The 11600-nt window shown below is 33.7% G+C and overlaps 1 protein-coding gene across 1 annotated transcript; it reads left to right on the top strand.

Moving 5' to 3' along the window:
• Nucleotides 1-3719: 3719 nt before the first annotated feature.
• LOC111085220 (solute carrier family 35 member D3-like) lies at nucleotides 3720-11091 on the top strand (the record flags this gene model as incomplete). The annotated part of the gene is made up of 4 exons (XM_022382797.1): nucleotides 3720-3837; nucleotides 6003-6218; nucleotides 6772-6984; nucleotides 10746-11091. Coding segments are annotated over 4 exons (858 nt in total), but the record flags the coding sequence as incomplete, so codon positions are not given.
• Between the last annotated feature and the right edge of the window lie 509 nt (nucleotides 11092-11600).

Raw genomic sequence — 11600 nt, 5'->3', positions numbered from 1 at the left:
TTATTTATATATATATATATATATGTGTGAGAGTGAGAGTGCCATTCCAACAACGCTAATGATGAGTTTGGTTTTATCAGTTTGTAGTGTTCACTATCAAATCGTATATTTATACATATCAATTAAGAAGGTTTAATAGAAGTAAATGATCTAGTGATAACCAAAGATGACGATACTATACTTTTATTTAATAACAAATTGTATAAAGTGATTGTGAAGACGAAATTAATAACGAAGTCTGAACTCTAATAAAACGTGAGTAAATGTAGCTGAAATATATATATATACTATGTTGCTTGGTGTATTGCACATATACCTTTCGAAAGCTCGAACACCTGGAATGGTTCTATCTCTTTTGAGTTTACTATTAGCTAATTACTAAATTCAAAAAATAAACAGTCCGTGTGTACAGCTGCAGTGAGTTCTCCAATGAAAAAGCAGATGTATTCTCGACTTTCTGCTTTAAGAATGTCAATATATACATCTATTGAAATAAGGTGGAAGTTAAGCGTTATGTGACGCTTGCTGAGTTGTGTAACGCATATCTTCTCTGTTTCTGAATCCAATATATGCAGCCTTTGAGGCTTTGTGTTAGATCTCTGGGTAAATTACAGTTTCAGTGAAGTCACCTGGTTCGGCTATAGAAAGCTTAAATATATATATATCATTTTCATAAAGGAAGCTTTTATACAATGTGTCTTATGAAAATACGAAATATCTCATAAAAATATTTATAGGGTCCAAAAATGGTATCAGATACGAGTAGTTTAGTAAAACTCATAAACTCAACTGAAGATGTGGAATCAAACCAAAACACAAGTCAAGCAGAGGAAGAAAGCAAGGTAAAGAACAGCCTATACTACCTGATGCTAGAACAAGGAAACAAGGTAAAGAACAACCTGTACTACCTGATATTAGAACAAGGAAACAATATAAAAAACAACCTGTACTACCTGAGATTAGAATAAGAAAACAATATAAAAACAACTTGTACTACCTGAGATTAGAATAAGAAAACAATATAAAAAACAATCTGTACTACCTGAGATTAGAATAAGCAAACAATATAAAAAACAACCTATACTACCTGAGATTAGAATAAGCAAACAATATAAAAAACAACCTATACTACCTGAGATTAGAACAAGGAAACAAGGTAAAGAACAATCTGTACATCCTGATGTTAGAACAAGGAAATAAGGTAAAGAACAATCTGTACTACCTGAGATTAGAACAAACAAACAAGGCAAAGAACAAATTATGCTACCTGAGGTTAAAAAAATAAAACAAGGTAAAATAAAGCCTATAATACCTGAGATTAGAACAAATAAACAAGGTAAAGAATAGCCTATGCCACCTGAGATTATACTTAGCAAAACAAAAAGAAGCCGTGTTTGTTTTACTGGTTAGTGTGCTTGAACTCTAAATAAGTGAGTTCACGATTTGGGAACGATGATACAACAACGCAACCTCTAGTCCAGTGATACCCGTCTTTTTCCATCCCAGTACCTTTTTAGTCATCAGGTAAATCAGTCATTACCCCCAACTGCAACAGTCCGAAGTTTGAAGAAAACCTAACTTCAGAGTATTCAATAAGCCTCTGGATTACAGTTTTATGGGATTTTTTCGAAGTTGAAGGGGAGTTGAAACTTTCAAATGTGGGGAAAAAACAATACTTCACAGTTAAAACTTGATTTTTATTACATTCGATTGTGTCAACACAAGGTTTTATCAAAAAATGCTAAATAAAAAACAGAAAACATACAGCACATAAGTACAATGATAATGATATTTTAACTACCATACAACTCAATTCAAATCATTCAATATTTGTCAGTTCAGTAGGAAGCCTGAAACTGCATTTTGGCAACTAAACGACTGATTCTCTGTACTGTAACAGACAGAGCACATCTCAGATCTCCTTTCATTTTCAATTTGCTTTGCGTCTTCGTTTCGATGGCGAAAAGCCCTGATAACCCGGTTTCACATTTCTATGTGGTTGAAAAAAGGAATCAAAACTTTGATTGCCCTAAATGCTAAAACTGGATACTCTCGGCGTATCCAAAATATGAATGTTTCAATGTTAATGAATTCAGCTCTGAGAATTGTGTCCTATCTCAAAGACCAAAATTTCGTTTTTACCCCGACGTCATCATCAGGAAGAACATCGTCTCACACAGAGAAAAGTCTCAAAGTCCAAGCATATTTTTTTTTTTACTCTCTTCTATGTACGGGAAATAGTTGGCGATTGTTTCATGAACGAAACTTAAATGTTTTTTTATTCCACCATGGAAGAAACAATTATTTTGGAAGTCTCCAGCTGCAATACCATTTCAGGAAACACACTGATACCACCAGCAGTCACTCTCTGCTCACATAGCTGTAGTTTCCGAAGAAACTCGGCAACTGCGTCTTTGTCCGTGAGCATGTTTATCAACTTACCTCGAAGCTTTAAGTTGAGAGTTGACCTCACAGAAAATATCTGCAAGATAAGCCAATTTCAAGATAAACTGGTTATCTTACAACTTTCCGTGAAAGTCTTTATCTTTTGCTGAATGGCTTCCTTTAAGAAACATTGCAATTTGGTCCTTTAGCTCCAATACGCGATTTACATCTGTACCACGAAACCTTGAAAATTCTCAAATTCAGAGCGTTCCCGCAAATAAGATTTATTATCTTCACTACGCTGTGGAAGACCTACGGAAGGCCGACTGGAAGCGTTATCACATCTAAAACATACCGATGGATAACACAATGCGTAAGCTTGATGTGTGATGCAACTCGCTTAACATTGGCTTCAAACCTTCAGTAAGCACCAAGCATTGAGGGTTTCCATCAGTACCCACTTCAACTAAATCGTCTCATTGCAAACCATGCTTTTATAAGAAACTATGAATTGTGCTGAAGACATCCTCTCCACGAATGGCTGTTGCCAGAGGTTCCTAGAAAAGAAATTCCTTCTTCAATCAGTCTTTCATCACATGACGAGTGAAAACAACAAATTGGGAACATGATGCACGTCGTTGGACACATCGGGGTGTATTGCAAAATGCCTTCTTTCTTTCACCTATGTTATCACTTATTACAAGATATCTTCGCTCATTTCAACACACGACAGGAAAATCACTAACCGCTAATGTCCATTACCTCTTGGAAAATACGAAATTTCCCCGAGTGGGGTAATTACCCAAAGGTTGGGAACCACTATTTTAGTCGATCAGTTAGAAATTAGAGACGATTATACTAAGCTAGCCCTCGTGTGAGAAAGGACAACACGCTATAATAAACATAAAACTGGGTCTGGAATAACATTACAAAAAAGCCATTATAGTGATTCTCACATAAATATTCCCGAGTTCTTACTTAGTACCCGATAACGACACATCAAACAACCCATACCTTTTCCCACCTATTTTTTAAGGTTTCTCATTCTTATCGATTGATTCTCTAAAAATTAATGTTATTCAATGTTTATCCATTAAAGTTATCTGCTTAAAAACTTCCGGTATGTTTTAGTTGAAATACCTTTGAAATCAGCTTATATTTCTAACAAACAGATTGAACTATATAAAGTTAAGACGGCCTAATTTCATCACTAATATTTTCCTATCCTTATTTCGTCTTTCAAGACTTCTTGGATTGCCTGTGTAGCGTCATCACTTGCTTTTATCCTATGTTCCGGTTCATTAGTGTTCATCTTGAAGGCTTTGACTTCGATTAAAGAATTTTACTTTCCGTTCTTCATTACAACTGTTCGAGTTTTGTTCACTCTTCTGGCTTTAGAGATTCTTAGGAATCTGAAACTTATTAATCTCTCTGTTTTAACACTGGAAGAAAGTAAGTAACTTTGTTATTTATGGTACTAGTTGTTAACCAAGTGATATTTATGTTGGGACTGATCTAACCAAAGAGAATGTATTAATTATGTGTGTTTTTGTCTTTACTAAAACTACAAAATCTAACACAGCAACTTAAAACTAATCAGAATTTTCGTTACAAGCTGTGTTTTTAGTGTACATTGTGTGATTCGAAAGAAAATTGACCATAACAGTTTTTATTGAAAGCTTTAGTTTTAAAAGCAGCATTTCTATTCCATGAAGATAGATAATTTAGCGTCTACTGGTGACTCAGCGATATGTCTGAGGGCTTATAACGCTAGAATTAATTACCCGCGGTTGGCAGAACACAGATAGCCCATTATACACCTTTGCGCTTAACATCAAACAAAAGGTAATTTAGTTTTCATAAATATCGTTACTAATTCTAATGCTGGTGGAAGGAACTTAGACTGTTCTGACTGAAAAGTAAAAAAAAACATAAACGACCGAGCTTCCATCAAGATCTGTCAAATATTTTACATTTAAATCAAATTCAACAATATCAATATCTCGTTGTTTCGTTCAATGTTAACAGTTGAACTTATCGTAATACAACAGATACTCAATGTATACTTTGTTCACACACATACCTTTATACTCTTTCATATCGAAATAAACCTTGAAGTTATTTGATTTTGCAGTTGGATGTAGCACATGGGTTTTGTTCACCTGGGAGTATGAAACTTAGTGGATAGCGAATTCCATAGCATGATCAGCAGTCCTAAGTTACCTTAATTCTCATCAGCCCAAATAGATCAATGACTGATACTTTTATCCAAGCGAGCTTTTTGTCATTTTGGGGTGTAGAAGACAACTTTCTGCAGGCTTTATTTAATTCTATACATTTGTATTCTTTTAAGCTACACAAACATGTTTAAACACATCGTACTGTACTGTAAGAACGTGCTATTCTCAGGTCATCTAGAGACTCTATAGTTTTCTTTGTAAGTTTCCAGGATTTTTGATAGTGAACGTAATCTCATAACCCATCAAGATATATTCATATTATAAAAGTAATACTGGTAGAATTAACACGCTAGGCAAATCTACTTCTCCATATGAATACATATACAATGTATTTTAAACGAATTCATTATTAACATAGGATTCACCTACTGCAATGTTGTGTAGCTAAGGATTAATATTATTTCAAGAATTTCTTACGCGTATTTTGCGTCATGTAAGATCTCTTCATTCCTGTAGAATGTACTACGTTTTTCTTTATACGGTACAAAGTAATCTATAAATGGAATCATTCAGCGGTTCATTATTCTACAGAATTAGACAAGGTAATGTTTTAGCTACTCGTAACTATGTTGCTGAATTTCTACGGACAATTCCTTTACATATATTACTGTTACTTTTACTACCAGGCCCGGCATGGCCAGGTGGTTAGGGCACTCGACTCGCAATCTAGGGATCGCGGGTTCGAATCCCCGTCTCATCAAACATGCTCCCCCTTTCAGCCGTGGGGGTGTTATAATGTGACGGTCAATTCGTTGGTAAAAGAGTAGTCTAAGTGTTGGCGGTGGGTGGTGATGACTAGCTGCCTTCCCTCTAGTCTTACACTGCTAAATTAAGGACGGGTAGCGCAGATAGCCCTCGTGTAGCTTTGCGCGAAATTGAAAAACAAACACACAATTTACTGCTTTCTGTAAACCAGTTTTCGTGGGTCACTTGTATTTTAAATTGTTTTACCTATTCATTCGTATTATCTCTAAGAACAAACCTTGCCGTTTCCGGCGTGTATCCTTTTTGGAGTTATTCGTTTCTATAGAAACAGACATAGTTTTCATTAAGGTATATACTTTGAATTTCTTTGCTCGATTCTACATGATTCAAATACACCATTTTGGTCGACCTATCTCTCTTATCTATGTTCTCTGATTATTTAATGATAGAACGCATCTTCGTGGTGATAACTATGTATTTTAACATTTTTTATAACTGAAACCCCTCAGCATGCAATGCATTATCACTTCTGAAAGTCTTGATTAGGTTTTTTGTTTTAAAGTTTTCAGGAACACGGTAATTTTGAATGTTTGCACACTTGAATAACGCGTAAAGAGTGATATTGGTCAAACAAATACTACATGCAACCTATCTTATCTTCTTTTTTTTCAGGTCAGTCATTTTTATGGCCAACTATTTGTTATATCATTCAGGTCACTACTAGTTTAGGAGCGATGAAGGGAATGTCTATTCCTCTGTATACCAGCATCAAGAGATGTGGCCCCTTGATTAACATGGTTTTATCAATAATCTTACTGAAGAAGAAGAAACCGAGTTGGCTGAGTCAAGTGTCAGTAATCTTAGCTGCTATTGGATGTGTGATTTCAGGTAAATTGAATGTAAACAAATTAGACAAGAAATTTTTGGCCCAGCATGGCCAGGTGGTTAGGGCACTCGACTCGCAATCGGAGGGTCGCGGGTTCGAATCCCCGTCCCACCAAACATGCTCGCCCTTTCAGCCGTGGGAGCGTTATAATGTGACGGTGAATCCCACTATTCGTTGGTAAAAGAGTAGCCCAAGAGTTGGCGCTGGGTGATGATGACTGCTTACACTGCTAAATTAGGGACGGCTAGCGCAGATAGCCCTCGTGTAGCTTTGCGCGAAATTAAAAACAAACAAACAAGAAATTTTCTATTATCAAATATTTTCGTAACATAATAGTACAAAATGTAGTTCATTATTTTGCATGAAAGTCAGGGTTTTGAACATTTTAGTGACACGCACAGAGCCCATTGTGTAGCTTTGTGCTCAACTACAAGCACACATTTTTTTATAAATAAAAGTGATTGAAGGTGTAATTTAAAACTGTTATATTACAATCTCTTCTACTAAATAGAATATATTAATATTTCTTTCAATTTATATTTCGTTTCATTTTAGGAACTGGTGAATTAACAGTGAACTATCGAGGCTATGTGAATGCTACAGTGAGTCTCCTTTCTAAATCATTTTATTTTACCTTAGTTGAAGCCCAAGACTACGGAGTTTTAAAATTTATACAACTTCTCTGCTACAACTCGCTTCCTATTCTACTGTTTATGTCCTGGTTTACAGACGAACTAAATCAAGCTTTTAGTTTTATTCAGTCCTCAGGTATGTGTAATCGACGTCCATTTTATTTTTCAGTACTTTTTTTCAATGATTGATATAGAAAATTTTCTTGAATGGAAAAATTTAAGACCTATTATATTTCAGATCTTAGCGAAGTAACATTTGTCATTTCTATGTGTTTATAATTTTGGTAAATGACCATATTTATCTTCACAGAAAAGAGTATATCTGTGAGAAACTTTCGACTACTTTTAAGAGTTGTAGGTGGAAGATGTTATTATATGTAAACAACAAATAAATAGCAAAACGTTTATAAATGTACATCATGTAGCAGGTTTATCTACAGAATTCTTGTTTCTTCTTACTCAAAAAATTTCTTACGCAACTTTAACACAGAAAATAGGTTTCTCTGAGCACATAATAAAGGTTGTATCCTACAATAAACATTGGTTTTGTTCTCATTTCTGTTATAAAAGTATTTGATTATTTAACAGTACACATTGTATTGAAAGCTTCAATAACTGTAAAGATATCACATGAATAATTATATAGATGTAACATACATGAATCCTAGTATTTCTAATGACATTCCATTGGATGTAGCTTTATATTTGTTCCCAATAAACAAGCTGAAAGTGGGATAAATATTTAAAGAACAGTTACTACTAAAAACAATCAGATATCAGTGTATATTTCTTGAACTGTGAAGAATTAATTTTGTGAATGATACATAGACATTGAGAAACATGAATAATTACATTCTTCAGTATCTTATCAATGTCCAACTAAATTATAATCAATATAAGGTTTATCTTAACTAATTAAACAAAATAAAAAGGCACATTGAAAATTGTAGTATCGGAAAATGTCGTTTGGACTGGTGAGTTATTTTTACCATCTTTACTAAGATAGTTCTTTCCTTTTATAGAAATTCAACTTGGACACTAGTAAAGTTTAGTATAACTTCTGTCTTGATTTCTTGATCTCTAACAAGAAAAAAAATCATACAGACCTTTATTGGACCTTCAGAAGACATCTAAGACAAACAATTTTCTCAGAAATAGTCTGAATAGAATACCATTAAAAGATAATATTATAAACGATTTTTGAAAAGTTAGATTTCCAGAAAAATGTTTATAGTTTACGTGTTTTGAAATGAGTTCAATATATCCGCTCCAAAAGAATCATTGAATTTTTTTTTCATGTTTTGTATATTTTAAGATAAACGTTACTGTTAGTATGAATTTAAATATTTTAATAACTTTCATACGCTTATTGAAAGATGTATTATTAGTAATTAGATTAATAGTATTATATTTATTATACAGGCATACACCTCCCTTGCCAGTGGGCGAGCATTATGGTTGATGACTTAAGATATTAATATTCGGAGTTCGATCCCTACTATCGGTACAGCGCATTGAGCAGCTTTGCACTAAACCCAAAGAAATATAAAAGCTTACGAACAGACGTTTTGCATTTGTTTCAATGGTTTTGCTTTTTGCACGGATAGTAAATTGCGATTAACAACAAACAAACAAAATACCCTAATGTGTCATACCCTTTTCGAAATATGTACATCTAGAACGGAAATTACCACTTCTCATAAAGAATTAACGTTTTATAAGTACAGTCTGTTTTTGTTTTTAACTTCGTACCAATTTTTGAGATTCTTGTATGTGCAAGGTCTGTTGATAAACTGCTAAAATTTATTGCTTATGTGGTCTGAAATTTTCTTTTACATGCTTGTCCTAAATTTAGCAGAATCGAAATAGTATAATAAATTCATTTTGTTTCAGTCCATCAGTGGGTCAGTGTTAAGTTTACGAACATATAACCCTAAAATCCGGAGCTCCATTCCCTGTGGTAGAAAGAGCACAGATAACCCATTGTGTAGCTTTATGCTATAGAACATCTCACGCCCACTTTTGTTGCAAGGAAATCACAGTGAAATTAATTTAATCTTACTTTTATAGGTTCTTATAATATACAATCTTGACCAAAATGTTTGCATACTGTTCTATATTGATGTTTTTGTCTACATGTATGGAGTAGTTATTGAGCAAATGCCAGAGTAGTAACAGAAAAGGTAGCGTAAGACCAGATAAACATGTACGAGTTGTTTTGAGCATTTGTTCAAAACACACGTACACAACTGTTTCGTATAAAAGGGTACGCTTTTGGTATAAACTGTTTCGAAACAGATCAACGCTTTATTCAGACAATTTCTCTGTACTTGGTGTAGAGTCATGCCAAGTCACGTGCCAGAAGATATATGGTGTCAACTTGTTCGACTATCCAGAAATAGTATGAAGCAAACGGACATTGCCAGAACAGTAGGATACCCCCAGTGTACTCTATCCAGAATCCTAAAACGTCATCGGATGAAAGGAAACGTTATTCCAGAAAAGTGTACCGGTAGACGCCGATTAACTACTACCCGAGATGACCGTGTTTTGATCAGGTTAACATGTCAAGGTCGAAAAAAAGTCTTGCAACACCATACGACATTCATTCTAGGGTAACCAGAAAAACAGTGAATAGGAGACTAACCAAACAAGGTAATCTTGCAAAAAGGGCTATATGCAAACTGATATGAACCAGAATTCACTGCCGTCACCGTATTATTAGGGCAGGACAACATGCCAATTTACAGTGAGGACACTGAGCGACATGTCATTCTTTCTCATGAGTCCTGTTTCCGACTTGCTAAAGCTGATGGTAGTATTAGTGTTTGTCGTTTGCCTGAAGAACAAATGTGGGAAGACTATTTCTCACAGGGAACACACAGGAGGTTGTGCAGTACATGTTTGGGTAGCTATTCATCATGGTGGAAAAATTGCTCTTCATATGAACTTAAATGGCTCCTCCTACAGGCATCTCTTGGAGACGATATTTATAACAATTTGATGTTATATTTTGTCATTATGTATTTTATGGCAAGGTTTTGCTGTGATAGTTGAACTCCTGAATTACACTTCTTTCTACAGTTGTCTGATAAAAGTGTTTATTGCTCTAATGAATCGTTCATGATGACCATTGAGCCTGTTTCATTAAACAAATTGCATATCTAGATGTTTAATGTAACACGCATTTGTCATTTTGACAGCGCTAAGTGTTTTTTTTTTATTTCATCTTAACAATAATGATCTTATTTGTTACAAAACAAACATTTTGGCCAAGAATGTATCAACATTTGTTTCATTAGAATCAAAATAAGAAACAAATTCATGTGTCTTTAGATTAGGTGAGATTTTGCTTATATTTTAAGCTAAATGCGAGATTATATTTGCCTTCTATCAGCAGAAAATATAAAAAAATCTGTCTCTAATAAATTATGTCATAGAAAAATAATAATTGATATTTGTCAATAAAGTTATAAACAATTTAAACTTTTTATAAATGATCAGCATCAGACTGAAAGCCATTTGTTTAAAAATTAATTAATATCCCAATTCTTATGAGAAAAAAGAATGTTTTTATATGCAGGGGTAGTCAAGGGGGGGAAATCGAATGACCACCCTATATCGTAAAAAAACATAAAAAGTCTACTATCTTCTGATTTTTTAACAAACACTTCAATTGTATGTAAAACACTTAAATTTTTTGTGTTGAAGAAAAGGTCCACATTTTTGGATGGAAAAAGACACCCCTAGTCTGATATAATCTGTAGGGTTTACATGATTATTATAAAATTCGATAATTCAAACGATGCTGAAAACAAAATTATATTTAAATATAAAACTGACATATTAGGATTATTTATAATCATATACATTTTTCTATATTTTTTTATTTTCTAGATCTTCAATTTTTGACCCTGTTTGTCTTGACTGTGGTAATTGGCAGCTGTCTGGTGTATGTTGAATTTCTTTGTATCACACTAACTTCTGCTCTCACTGTTTCAATTCTTGGTACAATTAGAAGCCTCTGCCAAATCATCTTAGGATTTTTCTTGGTTGAAGGAGCACCTAGTAACACGCTCTTCCTATTGGGAATCGGCTTGAATTTTTTCGGAGGACTGCTCTACCTTACTGAAAAGTTACTACTAAAATCTAAATATCGTTATCAGTACGCTTGTTTTAGAAATTTCTTTGTAAGGCATGATCTGTAAATCGATAGTTTGTGTGACACTACGTCAAAATAAGACTGGTAATAGTTTTATATTGTAAAACCAAGTGACCTAGTATGGAAAGAAAGGCCTCATCGGCAGTAACGTACAATATGGAAAGAGTGTGATTGAAGTTCCATTACATTATTCTTACTAGAACCCTATATAGGGCCGGAAAAGAAAGATTGGATATAAAATGTTACCAGTCTTATTAGGATATAATATCACGCAAACTGCCAATCTAGAAATTTGTTAGTGTTAATTTTCTTTTTTATTATTCTTTATTGTTTTATTATTACTTACTTAATAGGTCCTGTCATTGCATTAGAACTAATTTCAACAAAGTTTTCAGTGTTTGATTTAAAATCTAAAGTCAAATCTTGAAAAAAATATATGTTGTTTTGACATTAATCCACTTTGTAAACATACAACTAGATATATTCTTTGTAATATAAATTCATATTCTTAATGCCATTCTTACTTTCCGAAAATGTACATTCTTAATCAAAGATACCGTTGTATAAGAGTTGTTTATGAAATAATCGAT

The sequence above is a fragment of the Limulus polyphemus genome, unplaced genomic scaffold (genome assembly GCF_000517525.1).
Source record: "Limulus polyphemus unplaced genomic scaffold, Limulus_polyphemus-2.1.2 Scaffold12, whole genome shotgun sequence".
In the NCBI taxonomy this organism is placed as follows: domain Eukaryota; kingdom Metazoa; phylum Arthropoda; class Merostomata; order Xiphosura; family Limulidae; genus Limulus; species Limulus polyphemus.
Note: the sequence above shows the minus strand (reverse complement) of the source record. Positions and strands in the feature narration are given on the sequence as shown.